This window comes from Ursus maritimus, unplaced genomic scaffold, assembly GCF_017311325.1.
Source record: "Ursus maritimus isolate PB19 unplaced genomic scaffold, ASM1731132v1 scaffold_6, whole genome shotgun sequence".
Lineage (NCBI taxonomy): Eukaryota > Metazoa > Chordata > Mammalia > Carnivora > Ursidae > Ursus > Ursus maritimus.
In genome coordinates, this window is record NW_024426774.1 from 47,689,359 (window position 1) to 47,712,809 (window position 23,451).

At 54.4% G+C, this 23,451-nt stretch overlaps 1 protein-coding gene across 4 annotated transcripts in view; it reads right to left on the bottom strand.

Moving 5' to 3' along the window:
* The window catches only part of TET3 (tet methylcytosine dioxygenase 3), a 94,049-nt gene that overhangs the window by 67,630 nt on the left and 2,968 nt on the right, over positions 1 to 23,451 (bottom strand). For 3 of the 4 annotated variants that reach the window (XM_008700007.2, XM_040623312.1, XM_040623311.1), the window contains exon 3: positions 9,142 to 9,198. In XM_008700007.2, coding sequence (XP_008698229.2) covers positions 9,142 to 9,198 — 57 coding nt within the window. Of the gene's footprint in view, positions 1 to 9,141; positions 9,199 to 9,507; positions 9,598 to 23,451 lie in introns of those variants that run through there. The other variant, XM_040623313.1, reaches the window with a different exon arrangement.

A 23,451-nucleotide genomic window follows, 5' to 3' on the forward strand; every position in this document is an offset into this window, starting at 1 on the left:
ACAAACCCAATTACCAAGTGGGATACTCAAGGAATTAAAGATAGTGCAATATTAAGAAATGCATTAACATAATCCATCCTACCAACAGGCAAAGGAGAAATAGTTCACCTTCAGACCACGTTAAATAGATGTGAAAAATGAAGCATCCACTACTAATAGGGAAAAACTTAATAAAATAGAGCAAGAGGCAAATTCCCTAACATGACATAAAGACCTCAAACAATCAGCAATATCATGCTTATGGGTAAAACACTAGAGACATTCATTCAGAGTGAAAAGGGGGGAAAATCACGAAGGAGAACAATGGCCTGTGCTCACTAAATATTTGCCAAATGAATTTAACATGGAAGGACAGTCCTAGGAGAGAGGCGGTGGTCTACTGACAAAGGGGATCGGCTCGAAGTCAGCTCCACCTCCTGGAGAAACATCAGTCCTCAGGCACCCTACAGGCCCAAATCTCAGTTTTCTTATCTGAAAGGTGGGGCTACTACTCCCGGCCTCAAAGTTGTCCAGAACCGCGAAAACTTGGCCCCACGCATCACACACATGGTAAGTGCCCAATCAACACTGTAACCAGTAACACATAGGGTAAAGCGGCTGGGACGCAGCAGCAGGACTCCGTTTTTACCAACAACAGAAAATTAGTAGTTCACGCTGGAGCAACCTGAGGTTAGGGGCACTGACCCCCATGCAGTTGAAAATCTGCCTATGGCTGCTAACTCCCCAAAAAGTGAACTACTAACAGCCTCCTGTTGATAGGAAGCCTTGCCGATAACATATACAGCTGATGACCCCATCTTTGATATGTTATATGTATGATCTCTTAATTTACATTAAGAAAATCATAAGGAAAACACATTGACGGTACCATACTGTATTTACCGGGGGAAAAAAATCTACGTATAAGTGGACCCACACAGTTCAAACCCATGTTGCTCAAGGGTCAGCTGTGTGCAGAGAGTCCAGTCTGGAGAACACTAGCGAACAGTGGTTAACTGGGTTGTGAAATTATGAGCAAATTCCTCCCCTTCTATTTCTATTTTCTAATTTTTCCAAAGAACATGTATTATCTGCAAAATACAAAAAAAGACTAAAAAGCCAAAAAATGGTAACAGAGTTCTGGATTTAGCCAAGATTGAGGGCTGGCAAGGCTCCAGGCGGAGGCGGCGGAGGAACCACAGGTGAGGGGCGCTGGTTACCGAGGGGAGGGGCCTGCGGGCCTCCCGGGCCCCGTGTCCTCTCGCGGTGGCACCCACTCGGTTTCAGGCACACCCACGCCAGCGCGCAGCCGAGCTCCTGGCGGAGGACGAGCTGAAGCCGGCCGGGCCCGAAGCCAGCACACAGTGCTGTACTACTGCATATCCTGACCTGACTTTGGGCAAACGACACAGAAATCCTGGAGGATGGGGATGGGGTGAGAGTGCTCATTCCCTGAGCCAGGGGCTCGTTATGCAGGTGTGTGGACTCTGCGGAAACTCACCCAGCTGCACACAGTATGTACCCTTTCGTGTGTATGCTGTGTGTCAATAAAAAAATTTTTTTAATAATTAAAAACTCACAGGAGAACACTCAGTTTCTGTCCTCGGCCACCGAGCTTCCCTCTTAAAGGCTGGTTTTGATAAATATGAACTCATGGACCAGTTTCATGGAACAGAACATTCAATCCGGTATTTTGCCTGACAGGTCTCTCTGTCTTCATTTTTCCAGACTCTTTATTGATTACTAGTAAAATTATCAATGGACAAGAAAACAATTCTGGGGCACTCAGGGGGACGCAGGAAAGCCCAACTGGAAGAAGGGCAGTGGCGTCCAGCCCCGAGCACGCATCTGAGCCACCTGAGGAGTCCTGAAAAATGCTGGCACCCAGGCTCTACTCCAGACTCGTTACAACAGCCTCTCAGGGGCTGGGGCCCAGGCACTGATATTTTCGTTTTTAAAAGCTCCCCAGATGATTCTAGTATGCGGTGGCACAGAGACCCACTGAACTAGCTGAACCGGAGGGACTGGCCCCCGGGCACTCTCTCAAGCAAGCTTAAGCATGGTCCTGCTTGTCCTGGTGGAGGCTGTGCGGGTGGGAGCAAGCGCTTAGGGCCCCCTCCCAGGTCCTCCTCCACGTCCCACGACCCCCAGACCTCAGGAAGAGACCCGGGGGGACCCATGCCCCCACATGAAGGAGGCAGCCTCCGGAAGGGTGGGAGAGGAGTTTCCCAAGAGTTGGATAGAGAGCCCTGGGTTCTGGCTCCCAGCCAAGTGTTTAGAGTGCTCTGGACCACTTGCCAGTACAGCCCCAAGACATGTACCACTGCGACCACACAACCCCAGAGCTAAGCCCTAACTACTACCCAGGGTCCAAATGACACCACTGGGAACCCACAGCTGGAAAACAGGAAACCGAGGAAAAATAATAGTGAGAAAAAAGGCCACAGGGCAGAGGTCAGCATATAGCTCAACCATCACATAGGACCTGGCTCAAGGACAAGTGGCAGGGCCAGTGAGGAAGGGCTGCCACACGGACCACCTGCCCAGAGTTTCCAACACTCATCTCTGGGACCCCTATACCATACTCATCTTGCATCCACTCTACCTTAATGGGTGAGAGGAACCCACAGGTCTGACGCAAGCATATGGCTATCGTGGCCCAGCAGCCCCACAGCAACTTATAAGCTCCTAGATAACTGACATAAGCAGCCCTTGGTCTATACCCCACAAAGCAGTACCCTCAAAGGCCCCCTCTGTTCAGTCTACAACTTAGGGCTGAGCTCAAAGCACAAGGAGTGACAGCGGGGATGGGCTGAGGCCACGAACAGTGTTCTAGGATGGAGGACACAGCAGGAGAGAAGAAAGGGATGTATTGCACCAGGAAAACCAGAATGGGCATCTCTGGGGTACAGCCTCCCCCACCCCACTGAAAATCCATCTGTGTGCTCCCCCCTCCCCACAGCTCCGGGTGTAGGGCAACAATGATCCCACTGGGGAAGGCAGCCTCCCCTCTCTGGGTCCAGCAGAGCCTGGGGGTCAGAGGGTGCTCCCTGTACCCAGCTTGAACTTGTTCAAGCCAGTAGAGAAATGATTTGGCCCAGGGGACATGGGCCTTGGCCCACACTCAAGGGAGAAGGTGGTGCAGAGAGAATCTGTCTGGAGATGCAGACGGGACTCTCATTCCAGAACCCTCCCAGGGTCTCTGCCCCTGCCATAGTTACTGGTTTCCCTAGTTCCTCCACCTTATGCAGAGTAGCCAGCAGGAATCAGGGATGGAAACTTCCTAAGGTATAGGATGGTGGATGGGCAGAAACCACTCCTTCGGTAACCTCCATCAGTGTAGCGGGGCTGGGAACCAAGGCCCACAGGCTAAAAGAGCAGACTCAGGGGGAGGAGAACACTGAGGGGGAGGGGACGTGGGTGCCTGCTGCAGAAGAGGCAAAGCGGGAAAGCTCAGTCAACAGGGCAGGGAGTTTAGGAGCTCACTGTCAGGGACAAGTTGCAAACCCTTTCAATGTCTTTGTTTCCCTGGCAAAGCCCAAGAGGTTAGGATTACATGTGAAAAATGCTTGGAGGCGGGGTTGAGAAATCCAATTACTTAAGCACCAAGGGCACAAAAGTTCCAGGCCACAGAGGTAACCAGGATTTGCTCAGACCCTAATCTTACTGTCCTTGGGATGTTGGTCTCTTAAGGAATATTTCTGCGGCAGGACAGTGTTACCTGTAACTTAGCCCCTGCCCCACTCCCCTCTAGGATGAGGCAGCTGGGGTAGTAGGAAATCGGCATTTTTATTTTTTTGTCTAGTCCTTAGCATCCTAAATGAAAAGACCAAAGATCCTCAGCAGAAAAGAACTACAAGCTTTGCAGAGTGTGCAGGGGGGAAAGCGGAAAAAAGTAGGAAGGATATGTCCAAACTTCAGCAATCAAAAATACCGGGATGCCTGTCCTTAGAAAACCCGGCACAGTTTGTGATCAGCCCCTAGACAAAAAGAGCTAGACCTCTGGGTGACTGAGAGCCGCCAAATGGAAAAAACTCAAAAGTTAAGGTGCCCTGCCTGAGGCAATGGGGCTCTAGTGTCTTGCAGGGTCCAAGTCTGCTCTGGTATCTGCAGGAGACCTCGCCTCTCCTTAACTGTTCTCTTCCTCTAAAGCACGCGGTATACACACGCACACTCCTGCCCCTTCAGGGGGTGCCACAGGTTCTGACAGCTCTCCATCAGAATCTGAGACTCTCAGAGAAGAAAGGGCAAATAGGAGGAATCCTTATCTACAGCAGCTGAGAGGCAGGTAAATCTTCCGAGGTACTTGGAAAGAATCTCTGGGACAGTAAGATCTCTACTCTTGAAGCGTCCTCCAGATGGACAGTATAGAAGGGAGGGGATGTCAAAACAGAGACCCTCTGCTCTCCCAGAAGCAAAGTTCAGGAGGAATGCAGTTCAAGATACGGCCCGTGAACTGTTGATCGCCAGTCCACTACAACTTCTGAAGCCGCCACAGCTATTTGCACCTGCCACGACAAGCCAGAGCTTGTCCGCCGGACACGCCTCATCCCGCGGCTCAGACCGGTCTGGATGGTGCTGAGCTCCCAAGGTGAGCCATGCCTGGCACAAGCTGCAAACTCCCTGTGCAAACAAAGTAGGACTATGTTTCCATCTGCAACATTTTGGGAATGAAGAAAAAAAGAAAACTGGCACTTTACCACATAAAAACTAACTTTGGGTAACCCGTTCATTTCACAAAGAAAACTAAGTCCAGGAACATTAAGCGTCCCCACGCCCAACGCACGGGAGTAGAGTGGGGAACAGAGGGGAGAAGAAACCAGACAATTGCACTTCCCAGCTTCCTCCTTTCAGCGGTGTTCTCCATGGGAACCCCGAGGCAGGAAGGGCTGCAGGACCCACACATTCCCAACGAGTAGAAGGCAATTCAGGATTCAAGGTGGAACGCCCAGGCACAGTATATCCGTCCCCCTTAACCTGAATCTCAAACACAACACGTCTATAACCAACACTTTCCTTTCAAAACGAAGCTTTCTTCCCAACTATTTCATTCCTGACCCCACCACCCTAATCTATAAGCACCAGACTCCCGAAACACTGACTTGCCCAAAACAAGGCTGCCACGTGGATTCTTCCTGCAAAGTCCCTTGAGGTCCACTGAGCCAGTGATGAAAGCAAACATAAAGAGCTAGGAGCTAGGCACAGCTGGGGGGGAAGGGTTTGGTCTGCCACGTGCAAGTTCACAGCCCCAAGCAGACATCAAAAGCCTTCCACGCATAAAACCCAAAACTTGCCAGTGCTGGTTCCCCCACTCCCAGTTAGGATTTTTGGTAATTTAGTCAGTGTCTCTTGCTTCCAGGGGTACTGTGAAGAGCAAATAAGGACTTGTTTTTCAGGGTCTAGGACTGCACCTGGAACATGGTAAATGCTCATAAATGTTGAAAGACAAAGGGATGGGGGAAGAAAGGGAGGGTCACAGTCCCGGGGAGCGTGATAATCAATAGATTTTCACTGTCTGAGCCATCCCGGTCCCCTATTTGTCCCAGGGCTTCCTAAACTCACCCCCAAGGAAGCCACCTCCTTCTCAGAAGCTGCACACATGCTGGGGACAAGGGGGAGTCCTCAGCTGACTGCCAGATGCACGACTGTGAGAGGAAATGAGGCCAAAAGCCCAAGAGGTCAGGGTGGGAAAGAGAGCCGGGAGACCCGGAAGCCGAGCCAAACCAGAGCCCCTCCCCACGCTCCCTGCCCCCACCCCCAGCGAGCCAAACCCCTAGCTACAGCCTCAGGGGTGTGGGAGGGGACTTGGCAGGACCACAAAGGCCATTTCTAGCAGCTGGAAGGAGCCCGGAGCCCAGGCCCCTCCTCAGCAAACCCAGCAAGTGGGCCACTGGAGCCCTCACTGCGATCCCTGCGGGCAGCTCCCAGGCCCCTGCACTGTGGCAGGCAGGAAGTCTCTCCCTCCGGCTCACACATTATCCTGCACTGTCCTCTCAATGGTTCCAAAGTGGTTGGGGTCACTAAGGAGGTGGGGCTGAGCTCCGGGACTCTAACTGCAGTCCTTATCACAACGGCGGCGGGGAAGCCCTCTCCGTTTCCAAACGCAACTCTGTGTGGCCCCCTTCTGCTCCAGCCTGACACACTCACCTGCGTCCTTATCTCCCCAAGTTTACCGGTGCTTGAAAACTTACCTCAGAGAAAAAGAGTTTCTGCTAGACCCTCACAGAGGGCTGGAGAGCAGGAAGAGCAGGCAGGCAAGGACTAGGAGGAGTCAGCCACGGTGTGGGGATCACAGACCCTCGACAAAGGGGCATTTCTGCAGCGGTCCAAAGGAGAGACAGGAGGCAGAGATCCCGGGCACAGTCCCAAAATAGTTTCCAGACATCCTCAGCCAGTCAAGGATTCCCATGGGGCAGAGCGTGGGAGCAGCGTGGGAGCCCGAAAGCAGGGGTGGCCTGGAGCTCTCGGCACTGGGCACTCACTCCCGTCCAGGCTGCCAAGAAGGAGGCGGTGGCAACAGTGTGTGCTATGGCATGTTCCTTGGGATATCATGGGTAGACACACAACACACTAGCCAGTAACATGACAAATCGCGTTTATCGAGCTCAGCTCTGTGCCTGGGCTAGGCATTACGCAAACCCCACACCGCGCCTGAAACTCCGGCCGGACTCCGCACAGGGCAGACGAGCACATTCCCCCTGCCTGCTGCGCGCCACTCCCCCATGAGGTTTACCCATCTTGCACCCATCCTGTGGGAACACAGACTGTGACGAGTGACGCCCCCTTGTCCCGTGTCCCAGAGTCTTGGCCTGATCTCAGAATGAGCTCATGCACCAGACACATCTTCCTACACCACGACCTGCTGAGGGAAAAGGATCTGGTAACACTGCCTCATCGGGGATGTGGGACACGGCACTCAACTGGCCACGTAAGAAAACTCCATGTGAGGGAAAGGTGGCACCGGGAATGGGGCGCAAGCGGGGGAGAGGGGGTTGGAGGCTCAGATCTGCAGGCTTGTTGGCAATGCCCAAGCCGGGCCAAGAGGAGGCTATGATTCTCAGACAGACAACTCAACAATAAAAACAAGCACAGACACAATCTCAGAACTTCAAAAACGCAGCCAGCTCAGGCCCTGCTCTGAGAAGGGGGAAGGAGGAAGGCGTGTTTGGAAGGTTTCCTCTGCTTTTTCAAGGAGCCTCTGCCGCATGCCCACAGCACCAAAGGTTGAGGTATTAGGCTGAGAGCTTCCAGCAGCACTGCAGGGCCAGCAGAACGCAGGCAGGGAGAAAAGGAGAACACACTCGGAAAGAGCTGAAGAGCAGCCATCGCTAGGCAGGAGGGGGGTGCTCTGGGGAGTAAACAAACCTGCCAGCAGTCCTTCCTCCAGCAGAGAGGGAAGCTCTGGCTGACAAGGCCGGAGACACAGAGGGGGAGGGCGCTGCCTCCTCCCTGAGCCCATCTGTCCTCATCCCCTTGTCCTGTTCTCCCCAGGGTGGGGGGCAGAACAGGTGCACTGCATGATCTCCGTGCCCACAGCCCTCAATAGCACACACAGTGATTACAGCTCCCCCAGTCAGCAGTGGGAGGCCAGGAAAGGAAGTGGAGGTGGAACCGGGGGTTCTGCTCTGGAGAAGTGAACGAGTGAGCTCACAGCTCTCTCCCCTCCCCACCCACAGCACCGCCAGTATCAACCACCCTCTGCTTGCCTCAGGGGCCGCCCACTACTCCCAGCCTCACCAGGGCATGCCCAGCTCCCCAGGGGAGCTAATGCCACCTGACTCTCCTTCTTCCCCCAGAACAGGGCTTCAGAAGCAAAATTCATGTCCTCCCCCAAGCACTTCCTTGCCTCAAGTTCCTTGGGAGGAGGCCAGGGAACCACCCTGGCTCCTGATCCACCCGGCAGCCGCCTCACCCAGGAGCCCCCATCCCACGTGGGGAAGCAGAGCCCCTCCCTACCGGCGTCCCCACCCAGGCAGTGAGGCGGCAGGGTGCCACCGCCAGCACCTCCACAGAGCTTCCCACAGCTTTCCCAGGACGCGGGAGGAGGATTTCCAGGGACCAAAGTCTAAGAGCATCTGGGGACTTGAGCAGCTTGCCCACCTGCTACCCAAGCAACCTGATTCCCCCAGCTCCCCAAAGGCTCCAAGGGCCAAAGGGGAAAGTAGGGCTGAGGCAGGGACAGGCTCCCTCCCCCAACCTGCCCCTGCCCTGTAGTCCCCACACTCCTTCCCCAGCCTCTCTGCTCTTGACTTGAGAGGCAGCCACATGAAGCTGCCTCCCCACTCTGTTTTCTCCACCCTGGGCCAGCAGAGGATACTGCTGAGTAATCCCAAACACTCAGCGGGTCCCCAGCCCCGAAAAGAGGGGCAAAGCCCAAGGAAACGTACCGATCCTCGTCCTTGCCAACGCGAGAACATCTGCATTCCCTAGTAATGGCAGATACCCCACCAGGTTCTGCGCTGCCCTGCCCCAAATACCCCAGTCCCGGCCTCAGACGATCACAGTGCCCCCTTCTCTGCTTCCCACGCACCTGGTAACATTCCCTTCCCAGTCCCCCAGACACCAAGCTGCACAGAGTAACAACAGCCGCCCGCCGGATTCCCAGTCATGATGTTGCATCAGCCCCCACCCTACCCAAAATATCCTCACCCCCACCACCTCCTCTCCTCTCCAGCCATCTCCATGGTGACAGCAGCATGACTAATGACACCCTATCAGCTTCAGACTCAGGAGCACAATCCCCCCTCCCCCCTTGGCCACCCCCCCCCCCCGCGTGCCCCGGGATTTCTGCAGGTTGGATGCAAACCAACAGCACCAGGGACATTCTCTAGAGATTTCCAGAGGCAAGGGTGGGGAGTGGGTTACATGTCTTAAAAAAAAAACAAAAAACAGTTCAACAGACCCAATCCCAACTGCACCCAAACCATCCAGCTGAGAAAGCAAAAAGAATCCAAACAAAACCCACACAGGCCTGAGAATTCATTGGTCGCCCACACCCCCGCCACCCCTCCCCCTCAGCTGCTGCTACACACACAGTGGGAGATTAAGGGATCACCAGAGGAGACCCTTTATTTTTATCCAATCCAGTCAAACACTTCCCCCCCACCACACACGCGCACACACACACATGCGCGCGCGCACACGCGCACACACACAAGGTACCTTGACAGCAGCCCCTTGTCCCCACGGCCCGGCTCCTTCACCAGCCTTTATTTCCACCTGCAAAAGAAGCCAGAGAGACTGATGAGCCAGGCAGACGCCAGGAAAGAAGCAAAGTCCTGCTGCTGCACACCCCCAGCACCACTGCAGGGGCAGGAGGAGAACGGGAAGGAGGGGGCCTCGGAAAGAAAGGATAACAGGGACCATCTTCCTGCTCCAGCTGCCGCCCAGACTCTTGGATGGGCTCATTCGCCTTCCTGTGTTTTTGTTTTCATTTCTCCTTTTTCCACCCTCCCGAGATCCAGGAGGGCACTGCCCCTCCTCCTGCGTCCTGTCTGGCCTCGTCTCTCCCCGCCCTGCCCGCTCTACCTCGGCCGGCCTCCTCTGGTGCATCGGCCGGCGGGCCTCCCATTATCCCCGCCGGAGCGCACGGAGGGAGGCACTGCAGAGGAGGCGGCGGCCAGCTGCCGGCTGGGCTCCCCTCCCCGCCGCCGGCGAGGCTGGTGTGGAGGGGGCGGCGCGCTCGCCAGCCAATCCCCGTGGCCCGCCGGGCGGGGGCAGGGCCGCCGGGGGCTGGACCTGCCCAGCCGGGAGGCGGGGGCGCCGCCGAGGGTGCCGCGGAGCTGCGCTGGCCGCTGCCCAGGTCTGCCGCCGCTCCCTGACAGGCCGGGGATCCCGGGGCACCCCGCTTCCTCCCGAGTGGGAGACCCTGAAGGTGATACCAGGGCGTCCTCTGCATCTCCAGGGTCAAAGACGACAGACCGCGCCCGGGGTCGAGCTGGGGTGGACTGGTGGGATTCCCCCTCCAGCCACTCTCTGACCCCAGGACACCAGCGCACAGCCTCATCCTAGCGGCAGCGAGGACGGTGCCAGGTACTAGGATAAGAGCAGGAGGAGTGACAGCCCCCGTCATCTTCCAAGAAGAAACAGAAAAAAGTCTTGGCAGTATGAACCTTTACCCCATTTTTGCAGATGAGGAAACAAGGCAAGACAAGCGAAGGAACTTACCCAAGGTGACAACAGCTAGAACACAGCAGGGCTGGGACTCCAAGCCAGATCCGTCTGGCTCTAAAGACCAGACTCTTAACCATTACACAGTCCTGCTCCTCCCTCCCTCTAGCGCCCACCTCAGAACACAGACTGCTTGAAGCCCACACTGCCTGTGGCTCAAAGCCTCACCAAGTCAGCCTTGCGCTCCCCATACACACGAACACCCACACCTCACCCGAGATCACTCATCCGTCATGCCTGAACATACCCCACCCCACCCAGCCAGCCGCCACCACTAGGATGTTGCCTCCTCTCTCAGGAAGGCCACAGAAGGTGGCCCTCCAGGTCCTAGGCACACCCCTACCCCCCCCCCCCAGACCTCAGGGCTTCCCATCCCTGGGAAAGGCTGAGGAGGGAAGGTGACCCAGACCCCAAGAGGTCTGGCCTCCACTTCCCAGACTCTGAGCCTTTGAACCCTACAACACCCAGGAGACTTAAAGAGCAGCAGGAGGAGAAAGAATAAAATGGGGAGAGACAGGTCCTACAAACCACTCCTCGATTTAATTTCCTGGGCATTTCCGGGCACACCCTGCTGCACCCCATCCCCTCACTGTAGCTGAACACCCCCAAAGCTTGCACGTCCTGGGAAGGGGCAGCCACAGACTCTGGGGCTCACACGTCAGGTTCAGTTCCTGGCTCCGTCACTAGCTAGCCCCAGCACCACAGTCATGTTACTTTACCTCTCTTAGCCTCACTTGGCTCTTCTGTAGAATGGACCTACAAATCCCAGCTAAGCCCTGCAGTCAGAAGGATTCTACAAAGAAAGGCAGCACGGCTCCCGCCACGTGACCCGGCAGAGCGAGCTACCATCACTGAATTTCTGGGGGAGCTCACCGTGTGCTACTTCTCATCTCACAGACGACGACGCAACTGGTAGGACTGGTTAGGATGTGTGGGAGCCTGTTTCAGCGATGTGCTCTGCCGCCTGCCCAGCCGCTGCTCCTCGTGGGGTCCCGAGCCGGTAGTCAGAACGGGACGAGCTGTCTTGGCTTCTGGTGAGGAGACTCCAAGAAGCACTAGGGCCCACACCTGCCTCACCCCTGGGGACAAAGGGCAGCCCTGCTGGCTCCTCCCCAGGGTAGGTAACGGGGCGAGGCAAGGAGCAGTGTCCTGAACCATGGCTCAAGATGGGAAACAGCTTCTGCACCCCATAGTTCTTACCTTGGCCAGGCCAAGAGACGTCTCCTCTTTATTCTGGACCCCAGCCCCCCCGGCCCACCCACCCACCCCACACACAGTCCGCTGCTGGATAGGAGTGACTAACACGGCTTGGACAGTAACAATTAACACTGTTGCCGCTGCGGCTGCCACAGTTTATCAAGCCCCTGCTACGTCCCAGGCCCCGAGCCAACTACGCTGTAGGAGCGTCTGACTGAGCGTTTGACTTAGTCCACACACAACCTTGCCTCTAAGGGGCAAGCGGACTTGGAGATGTTAAGTCACTTGCCCAGCAACACACAGCTGGTGAGCAGTGAGCTAGAATTCCAATCTAGGCCTTTCTCATCCCAGTTCTCTCACCCCTCTCTCTGCCAACCCCAGGGAAATGCAAAAAGGGATAGGGTCATTTGAACCTAACCACTTCCCTTCAAGCTATGGGTCTGAGAATAGTAACGTTTTTCATGCCTCAGAGACTTCACTAGGCTTCCTCTGGCTGCTCCCTCCCTCTGCCGCTTTCCCAGCTCCTCTGGCCCCCACGAGCATCCCCTACTCCTCTGGGGCCTCACAGCGCAGCTCGCAGCCTCTCGAGAGCACCAGTCACAACCAAGTGCAGCTAGTTATTTCCACGCGGTCTTCCCCACGTGGGCGGGGGCCCTGTCTTCCCCACTTCACTAGGCTCTGCATAGAGCTGGAATGTGCTAAGTTTCTAGGCAAGGACGGTGGAGAGGCAGGGGGTTGGGCACTGAAATGTGGAGGCCACTCTCCTGGTTGACCTTCTCTTTGAGGTCCCAAGGAGCAGAGGGACACCTGCTCTCGGGGGAGGGCAGGACCTGTTCGAACTGAACTGCAGCTGAGCCTCTGCCTCGTTCAGCCAGCACATGTCTTCCTCCCCAGCCTGCAGGAGCCACCCTGTCTGACCCACCACCCCCCAACTCCAGTGCTAACTCAGTCCTACCCCACCCACGGGTCCTGGCTCACTCCCCCCCAGCAGCCTGCGGATACCCCAGAAGAGCCTATGGTCCCCAAGGCAGTACCCACCTGACCCCATCTCTGTCCCACATGGGCCTCCTGCCCTTTCCTTACGCACCTGGAATGCCAGGGCTCCAAGGAGCCGCAGAGGCGCCCGCTCCTAGCAGACACTCTCCACACCCCACAACCGACCCTCTCCCATCTCTACTGGCCTTTCTACATTCTGGACTTCTCAGCGACTGACCCAGAGGGACTTGGGACCCCTGGGGGCTGAGGGGCCCCCTCCTCACTTTCTGTCATGACTCCAGTCCCACGGTACTCCCAACAAGAGGAATAGGGCCACAGCCATCCCCACTGAGGAGAGGCAAGTGGATTCACTCACTCTCAGAACACACGAATCACTCTAACACCGAGAACCTCAGTAACACGGGCAGCCACAGGCCAGACACCACACAGGTACACAGAGACTAGGGGATGGGGACACATCCAGACACAGATTCAGGGGCATGTGCAGGAACATCAACCGCACTCAAGCCCATGTAGGGCCCATACTTGCAGCATGATGAAGCACATCTTATCTAATCCTCAAACGAACCAGTGAAATAGGAATTATTCACACCCATCCCACAGATCGGGAAATCTGTTTACAGGGAAACTAAGCACCTTGCCTAAGGTCACACAACTAGAAAATGACTGAGCAGGGCTCTTGCCATCCCCTCACTTTCAGTGATGCAGTCGGGGCTGCTCTGTGGAGTTCCAGGATTTTCCTATCAACCTACCTCTTCCAGAGTTGGCAGAGGACAGACAAACTTCTCTTCTCTGGCACAGCTGTGTCCTGAATGAGGTCACTCCCCACAAAGCTTTACTTTAAAGCTCAGTTCAAGACCCATTTCCTCCAGGAAGCCTTCTAGGGTTACCCCAGTCCTCTGCCAGCTTGACACTGCTATTTGTCTGTCTGGGTGTCCTGCCTCCCCCACCAGAACGGCCAGAGGCATGCCTTCCCAAAGCCCCTGAGGGGTTTTACCCAACATACCACACACGGAAGGCACCTGAAATCAAGTGTGGGGGAAGTCGTACTCTTCGTTCCTTCCCTTCCATCACACAAAGGATCCTGCCAAAGAAACCCAATACCCCCTCCACCTTCAGAGCCTATGTTTGAAGTCCCCGGTGTCCACGCATCAATTTCCACCCAAGTAATTGCAGCCCATCACACACATCATCCCCTATATTTGAAACTCTTTGCGGTTGTCATGGGAACTGCCTTTGCCTTCATTCACTGATCAGGCCTCACAATTAGCTTTGGCAGCGGAAGTCTGTGTCAACAGCAATCACAAGGAGGAGGAGGAAGAGGAGGAGGAGAAGGAGGAGGAGGAAAAAAGGTGCTTCTCCTGGAGACGCAGCAGAGACAGACGGAAGCCCTGCACCCAGCAGTGTCCGAGGGAATATAGTCAGAGCCAGCCAGCAACTCCGCCCGCCCGTCTGCCCGCGTGCTTCCAGACTACTAAACAGAATGCACCTGGGCCCCCAGGCTAACAGGCAGGGCTGTGGCTCTGCCCGTACCCCGCAAGGCGTCCTAGAAGCTTGTGAGAAAGTCTTAGAGAGTCTACTTCCCCACCCCAAATTCAACAGCCTCGAGCCACCAAATGTTCCCAGATCCAAGCAAACAACACAGGACCTTAAGAGATCGTTGAGAGGTGTGACAGGAATGCTGAGTGGTTTAGAAACCTGGGGACAGCGCCCGTGGAAGACTTCCAAGAGGAATTCACACGAAGCGTCTTACCTACCACCTGGAGGATCTGGGAATACCCTCAGGTGGCCCCTGCGGTCTGGCTGCGCCCTTCCACACCCTGCCACCAGCCGTGAGCATTCAAGCATCTCTACACACCTCAGGCTCAGGGGAGATGCCCCCTTCCTCCTGGAAGCCCCCTCATCCTTCACCTACGGCTACACTGAAACTCTCAGAACACGCCCCCTCCCTTCCCCACTGGGCCCAAAGGTGAGTAAGGCCGGTCTCTGCCCTCAAGGCGTCCCTCCCTTAACAGCCCTGACAGACTGTACTGTAATTATTTGTTTCCACGCTTGTCTCCCTCCCCAGACTGTGAGCTCATTAAGGACGGAGTAAGCGCTGCCTCCTCTTTCCCCGCAGCTGAGGCTCGGAGCGCGCCTTGCGCACAGCCGGTCCCAGGAGAGATGCGCTGAATGAGGTGGGAAGGCAACTCGCGGGTCCACGAGTCAAAGCAGATGACGTCCTGCTTGGGGAAACTGAAGCCAAAGCCAGAGGAGGTTACTGCCTCCCCCAGCACAGGGCACGGTCCCGGTCCCGGTCCCGGTCCCAAAGAAACATTCCGGGGGGTGCCTCTCCTCCTCGTCCTAGCACCGGGGCTTCCCAACGCCCCACACCTTGCTGGGGCATGAATGCATACCCTTAAAGAGCAGAGCAATCCATAGAGAGAGAAAAAAGTGAGACAAGGGCGAGCCACTCCGTGTTCTTCCCACATGAACGGCTCAGAAGTGGAACAGACTCTCTAGCCCAGCACCTTGGTATTTGTTTTTGACCCAGCATCTCCACACCCCTTCCTGAGGCTTCCTCTGGCAGTAATGAGGAGGGGTGGGGGCCGAGGGGGCAGTCTGGTAAATGCCCCCAAATGACTTTACCCAGTGCAATTCCCCTTCCGTTTGTAGGACCCCGACTGCTGCTCTCCCAGCAGCGGCAGGCACACTCCTGCGTCCGCAGATGCCCCGGCTGGGTGTGGGCAGGTGGGGCACACTGGACTTGGAACTGACACGGCTCAGAGCCAGCAGTGCAGGAAGAGCTTGTGCAGCCTGGCGCAAGCCAGCAATCCCCAGACCTTCGGTCACCTGCAGGCCAGCCAGTCCCCACAATTGAGCTGCCAGCTTTCTCTTCTCCCTCAAAGACTAATAAAAATGTAGGCGATCGGATTTCTTATGCAAATGACAGGAGACCAGGCCCCAGAGGGTGTGTCCACTGCAGGTGCGGCAGCAGCCCCCACCCTGCATGGCCACACTCAGGTAGGGGCCATGGCAGCCCTCAATGACGCCCCCCGGAACAGCTGGCCGGGCTGAAGTAGGGCTCAAGGGAGAGGAAGGGGTACCTTTCCTTTCTAACACCTCTCTTCCTGAGCGTCCTGCCTTCAGTCCACAAGGGAGCTGTGAAGAAGTGATGGGGACGGGCATGGGGAGTTAGTGACAACTCCTGAGCCCCCTGATGTGGTCTTTCAACAGGCTGGGTCCCCACATTGCCTTCTCCAGAATGAGAGGCCCAAGGCAAAGAGGAGACAACAGGGCTAGATGTAAATACAGGCAAGGTTCGCCAAGGCCGCTGGTCAAGACTGCGGGTGGGAGAGGCCGCTTCCCCCTGGGGAGATTCAGAGACAGCCTTTGGGTGGGGAGCCACACCTCATTCCTATTCTTCTTTCCCCAGAGCAGGTAATTAAAACACAGCCCATGTCTTCAAGGAGAGGCAATGAGCTTCAGGGTGTGTTAGAGCCTAGGAAAGCACCAGCCCCTTCCACAGCCCTTACCTTGGGGGTGGGGTGGGGACAGGGATCCCAATCCAGAATATTCTTCTGAGAGCAGCCAGCAGAAGCAACTATTTCCCCAACCCTGCTACTGGCTTCAGTGAGGGTTCAGAGATCACACAGGGAAACTCCATACTCAACAGAACTTTTCGTAGTAACGGAAACATCTGTACCTGCACTGTCGCATACACAAGGCACTGGCCGCATGAGGATACTGAGCAACTGAAAGGTAGCTAGCTAGTGCACCTGAGTTACCGAGTTTGGTTTATTTCATTTTAATTACATTTAAGTAGCCACACAGTGCTAACGGCTACCATACTGGACAGCTCAGAGCACATTTCTTAAATTTGGGGAGGCCATGAATACTATTGAGAATCTGCTGAAAACCATGGGCCCTCTCCCCTGAGAAAACACACCCCTACACCTTCACAGATGGTTCGGCAGAAATTTTCAGAAAGTCCACAGACTATGCCAACGTAGGTCTGAGATTAGGTCTAGGTCTAAGATTGTCTAGAACTTGACCAAAAACTTTTAAGGCTGAGAGAGAGATTTCTTCTGCAATGTAATTGTCTAAGTAATATGAAAACAGACCTGATGTTATACTTTACAGTCTCAACAGGAGACCAAGCATGGAAGCCCCCACCTGATGGAGGATGTCCTCATAACATCCTTACCAGTCAACACCCAGCCTCTCCCCAGGCATGTGCAGGCACAGGAGACACACCCCCTCTCAGGGCTGAGTCTTCATTTTTAGAACAGCTGTAAGTGTTAGATAATTATTTTTTCTTTTCTTTTTTTAAAGTAAGCTTTACAGCCAAAGTGGGGCTTGAACTCACGACTCTGAGATCAAGAGTCACACGCTCACCGACTGAGCCAGCCAGGCACCCCTAGACAATTCTTTTTTCTAACACAGGTTCAATCTCCCTTCTTATAACTTCCACCCACTACTAAAGTTCTGCACACTCCTCTACACATAGAAATTGACTCCCTCTTCCACATAAGACTCACTTTAGCATTCTTCACTTCTAAGCTGAACGGCCCTATTTCCTTCAATTATCCTGCATGTGACCATTCTGACAGATCTCAAGATAGGCTGTCATCAACCCTTTAAGAGTTTCAGCTTTTCCTACTTGCTAGGAAACCAGGGTTCCTTACTCGTGCATTAGTTTTTCTTTTTTGTAACCAAGATTTTTACAAGATTCTGGGTTTACTGATTAAATTCCATCAAGTTTAGCTGGGGCCCATTGCTCCAGACTGCCCCAACCTCCTTAACCCCTTGTTCTATCATTCAACTTGATACCTGCACCACCACCATCACCACCCCACCCCACCCACAGATCTGACCCACATACTCCCTACCTACATCTTAGGAAGACGGTGCACAGGCCTTCTCCTCCATACGTCTCCAAACCCTCCCATAAGACCCAAGGTTCTATAAACACACCTCTCCTCTTCACAACCACCACCAACTACTACTCTCATGGGCTCCAAGATCCTCAGTCAGGATGCTTCCCAGCAGACATCTTCTGAGGGCCCTTTCCTGACTATTCTGGAAACACACACACACAAGTTCCACCAGTTCTTAAGGGGTTTTATTGATAACTCACTAGACTGGGAGGTAATGGGTTCCAGAAAAACAAGAATAAACCCGAAGTAAATCTCAAGAAGTTCTTGTCTCCCTGACCTGCAGGGTAAAGAAATGGGTTGGGATGGCGCAGCCTGGGTGGCTCAGTGGGTTAAGCGTCTGACTCTTGGTTTCCACTCAGGTGGTGATCTCAGGGTCCTGAGATCGAGCCCCGTGTCTGTGGGGCTCCACGCTCAGCTCGGGGTCTGCTTAAGTTTCTGTCTCCTCCTCCCTCTGCCCCTCCCCACAACCTGTGTATGTGCACGCACATGTGCGCTCTCTCAAACAAATCTTAAAAAGAAAAGAAATGGGTTGGGTCATCTTCCTTACTCTTGTTGGCAAATGGAGTTCTCTACCTGTTGATCCGGACTTACCTCTGTCCCCTTCTCCAAGCTCCACCCCCTTTTCCCAGTCACACAAGGGCCGTAGATCAGCTCCTCAGACTCTCACGGACATAAAATCACCTGCGAATCTGGCTAAAGTACCTCGGTACGTCCGAGGTAGGGCCCATGATTCTGCATCTCTAACAAGCTCCCAGGTGTGCCGATGCTGCCGGCCCACTGATGGGCAAGGAGGACATATGGTCATGAACCACTCAGACACTCTGAGACTCCGGGCAAGCGCACACCCTGCACCAGAAGAGCCCCGGTCGGCGCCCAGCACCTCGGTGTCTCATCCGCATCCGAGAATTTCCAGCCTAACTACCCATTAGATACACCTGGGGAGCCCCAGCCCAACTGGGTTCACCACAGACCAATTAAATCAGAATCCCTGAGAGCAGAACCCAGGGGATCGCAACGTGGAATCCCGGATCCACAGCGTCGTAAGAAAGACTGAACAAGGCAGTTACGCCCCTGGCCTCTCTTCAGGATGACTTTAAATAAAAAGCTGGCCCTCTGATCTGTCCACGAAGCTGCAGGAGACGCCATCATTTATTTGCAGAAATCCAGACCTATTCCTTTGGCTGGGCGGCTTCATGAAGAGCCCCAGGGACCAGCCCCTCACCGGAGCTCACCACTGCCTTTCTCACAAACCACCTTTTAACAATCTGCTCTAGAACAGTCGAAAACTGACGGCGAGCTTATGTGTTTATAATTTCCAAAATCCCTGTGCAAAATGGGGGCTTCTGGCCTGTCTCGGGTCTTCTAGCCCCGCTCACCCACCGTAACCGCATGAAGACTGCGGCTCTGCGAGCCCAGGTGCTGCTGCTCCGGGCGGACGGAGCGGACGGCTCAGGCTGAGGCGGCTGACGGGCGCACCTCCCCGAGCACGCGCGGCAGTGCTCCCCGAGCTCACTCCTCCCAATGGAACAGGGCGCCAGTGGCTGCTCCCTGTCCCCAGCTATGCGCCCCAAGTTGTAAGCCTACTCTTCCTTCCCATTCTTGCCCGGGGAATATATAAAAGACCTTTATTGTCTTGAGTATTTTCCACCAGCCTCAGCACATTCTGGCCACTGGACTTCCTGACACTCCTCTTAAGGGGTCAGGCCACTCCTGAATGTGCCTCTGGCGACACGCACCCCCTTTCCGCAGACGGAGCGTGGCCTCCCACCATCTGCACTCCCTGAACAGCAACCCATGCAGCCGCACAGATGGCTCAGCGCTCCGAGTCCCACCACCTTCCTCCTTGGGGCACCATTCAGGGCTGTACTGTCAGCAGTTCCTTGTTAGAGAGCAATCCTATCCCTCCTGCTAACTTCCCTTTTAGAGTCTGTGGCCATGGGCTTAAAAACTCTTTGCCTTTGAAAAACAATTTCTAAAGTCTGTGGCAAATGCCTGTCCTTGCCCAGCCTTCACTCTGGCTTCACAAACGCTAGGATGGGGTTCCTTTCTCTGGGAAGGATCTGATCGCCTCTAGTTTACCAATCAATTCTCCCTTTGCTGGTGGGAACTGATGCCAGGCTGAAAGCATCCCTCCTCACAGCCTCTGTCTTCAGAAACACAGAACTACCAACAGGCGAGGCAAGAATTCATAGGTATTCTGATACTGTGGAGGGATCCCCAATTCTGAGGTATCTTGTCTCAAAACTGGCATAGAGAGCTGTTCCAGCCACTGAATCCACTTGGCTGAGGGCTAGACAGTGTTTTCACACTATATATATATTCCCGTTTCTCTTCATTTTTCACCCACAATGTTCCCAGTCAAGCTTCCCACCTTACACATGTTTTTCTAAGCAGGGTTTGTTTTTTTTTCCATTAAGAGTTATTCTCCTACCCTTCCTATCAGGTGTTTACTTCCTTCACCCATGAGCAACTTCTCAGTCAGGCCCAAGACCACAGCAGCTCACGGCCCCTGGGTGTCTAGCCTCCTCCCCCAGCAGAGAGGCTGGCAAACTCCTCCCTCCTTCTGCCTGGCTCCATGGTTCTTCTGTGAGCAAGCTAGAAGATGTCTTGAGATAAACATTTAATTTGTATTATAGCTCTACAATTACGACTCAGAGACTAACTAATACACAATTGTTTATGCATGAAGATACCACACTGTCTCCGTTTCTTTCATCCATCGCCACCCCTCAGAGTTGGGGTTCACTCCCAGCCATCTTCTCTAGACGTTCTAGGAGTGTTTTGCCGTCGTCTATTGATTACCTACTATGTGCCAGACATTATGCATATTTTAATCTCCATTAATCCTCCCAACAACCCTGCAGAGAAGGGTTACTCCAGCTGACAAGTGAGAAACCGATGCTCAAGGGGCGCCTGGGTGGCTCAGTCAGTTAAGTGTCGACTCTTGATTTCAACTCAGGTCTTGATCTCAGAGTCGTGAGTTCAAGCCCTGCGTTGGGCTCCATGCTGGGCGTGGAGCCTACTTAAAAAAAAAGAGAGAGAGAGAGGGAGAAACCAATGCTCAAGAGAGTAAGCAGTACAGTGCTTACTTTGGGGTCTGAGGCCTACTTTGTCTCCACGTCCACCAAACCCTACTTTTCTAATTAGGCATCTTCGTTGTGCTACGAGTCACCGCCCAGGTAAAAAGAATGTGAAGACTAACAGCCTCAGCCATCAGCCTAGGATCTAAATCCTTCCTGCCATTAGGAGGGAAGACCAAGGCACAGGAATGAACCACGTCAAGGCGGATTACCTCACTTTCAGTCCCAGAGAAGCAGTCACCTGGCTCTGGTGGGAGGGCCCGTCCTGGGAGCTACCTGGAGTCTTAAAATGCTGAACTTCTTTTCTGAGTGAAGGAGCTCCATGGCACCTCCCCCTCCACACACACACTGCGAAAAAGAGTGAGGAGCGGGGAAGAAAGATGGGAAACCCAACATAATGCTCCCCCCTTACAGAATGATACAAGGCCGCTGTTAGCAGACAGCTCAAAGGAGGCAGGGAGGTGGAGACAGGATGGAAGAAAAAGGTGTCTCGAAGAAGAAATGCCAGGGAGCAGGGATGCAAGGAGATGGACTGGTTCTCAAGAGACTCCTGGATGCTGTGTCTTGCCCCACCTGAAGAATCAGGGCCAAACTCTGAAGTTCTATTCTTGAGCCCAAACCAAAAACCACCCTCAGATGCCAGTAACATGTCTCCCCCTTTCCCAGCCTCCGCAATCCCAGGACGCATTCCCTCTGCTACAAGGCTGTTCAGATCTAATGCTTAAGGTCCCGGCAGTCCCCCTGGGGCTGGTAAATGCTGAGCTGGCTCTCGGGCTCAATCACTCAAGCGAAGCCTCTCGGGGCGTTTCTCAGCAGAGATACGTTCATTAAATGCAGCGTGGCCTGGACAGTGGTTCCCATGCTTTCCGCTTTCACGGACCAATAAAAAAGTCACAGACCTAGAGCTACTAGTTACCACCTTGTATTTTACCAAGTAAAGACTTTTTTTAAAAGTAGATCTACTTTTTATCGGCACCTTCCTTTCATTAAAAAAAAAAAAAAGCACATTTTGAACATCAAATAGAAAGGATTTATCCTTCAAATAGGTCCAAAAAAGTTAGCTCAGTCCATTGTCTCCTTTCCATTGCTTCTCTAGGAACTAGGAGGACTTTGTTGTGGGCCAGCACTGGTCTACACCCCAGTATGTGGACCTTCTGTTCTGGGATACCTCGGACCACCAGCCACAGACCCTGAGGGCCTAGAGGGACAGCGGGCTACGGCGAGGTCCCCAGGGATGCAAATCTCTCAGCAGGGCTGTCTCTAAACCTCAGCCAAGCCCAGTCCCTGTATCTGAAGCATGATCACCCGGCAGCCCAGGCCAACAGCTTATGCACAAGGATGACGGTACCCTGGCCTCTCTCCCTGCCCCTTTCACTCAGGTATGCCGCATCAGTGTCGCTCTAAGGAAAGCTCAGACACGGTTCACCAGGGCCGCTGGTTCCAGGAACATCCGGCTTAAAAATCTTAGCCCCCGACTCCTCGGGTTTGATCACGGGAGAAGTGGAGTGAAACACAGGGGGTGGGAAGGAGGGCAAACGCCTAAAGGAAGCAAGCAATGGAACCAAGCTTTAAAAGTAGACCGAGCAGGTCTTCCTTACACCAAAACACCAGATCGCATACCCAGGACTGAAGCCTACCCCTGCTCTTCTCCCCACTTTCAGAAATGACCCACAGGGCCCTGGGCCAGCAGGATGCCAACTCCCCACAACACCAGCAACGAACAGGGGCTGGACACTGTCTCCCAGGCTGGGGTGGGGAGCTGCGCACGTGACCCACAGACCCGGGAAATAGAGCACAGAGTCTGTGGTCCTGGGCCATGACACGCAGCTCCCCCAGAGAGTGGACAAGAGAAGGTGAAAAAGGGCAAAAAACATCCCAGCAACACCCTCTTCCCTGCCCCCAGCACTTGGAGCTTTCTTCCCAGCCACAGGACCACAGCCCCACCAAGCTCACGGCACAGCTGGGCGCCCGGCGGTCAGGGAAATCCCAAGCGCCAGCCGCCAGCCCATGGAAGCCACAGGTGCCCTAGCCTTCAGAAGCGCGGCGGCTCCCAGCCCAGCCGGAAAGGGCTTCAAAGGCCATCAAGCACAACCCATCCATTTCCCCAGGGAGAAGACAGGCCCAGAGAGGGGGCCTGAGACGTCTGAGCCCTTGGACAAATCAGTGGCCGAGCGGAGGAGCCCCGTAGACAGCGCAGGCCTCCGGCTCTGTCCAGCGCCAGTTCCGCTGCCTGGAGCGACCTCAGCTGCTCCACCGCTCCTCCCAAGCCGCTCCACTTCACTCGGCCCTACTTCTGCCAACTCTCCGCTATCGAGGCTGCCACCAACCTCGTGCTGGCAGCCTGCCACCAGAATAGAAGGAAAAGATGGCCAGTGCAGGGTCACCACCTCTCCACTTCCCCCTTTCATCTCATCCCCGCTCCTTTCCTCCCTCCATCCCCCTATTCCAAATAAAGGGAGTACTCTTCCCGGGGCTTGACAGTGTCTCCAAAGCACATCATTCATTCATTCATTCATTCATTCATTCAATTAGTCTCTGAGTGCCGACTACACGTCAAGGAACTAACTGAGCCAGGTCATGAGAATACAAGAGATATAGAAAAGTCTCTGACCTCCAGAAGTACCTCAGTCCAGGAGGGGAACCCAAATCATGGGTTGTCATTAAATTTCCAGTTCCAACTGGCTCTCCTGCTGTCTTTCTGAGAAGAACGATGGTGCCCAAAAAAAGGCTTAGAAAAAGAACCATCCCATTCCATCAGGGCAGCATAAAACCACCCTGTCACCCCAAGTCTTTCTTTCCATAGCCCTCAGTCTCCACCCCTTACCCGACACCATCACTCCCCACGTCACCCAAGCATTGGTGTGACCCTGAAGTACATCCGAGGCTTCAAGCAGGACAAAAAACTTCTAGAAATAAGGCTGGATGCATCTTGCGTCAAACGCAAACATCGGAGGTGCGAGTGCTAACCAGAGCCTCCTGCCACCTGGTTCCTCCTTACAAACTGTCAGCCCGACCGGGGAGTGCGAGCCAGCTCCTGCCCAGGGCCCCACTCGGCGTTAGACTGAAAGGATGAGAATGGCCGAACAGAGTCTGACGAGACCCGGTGAGGA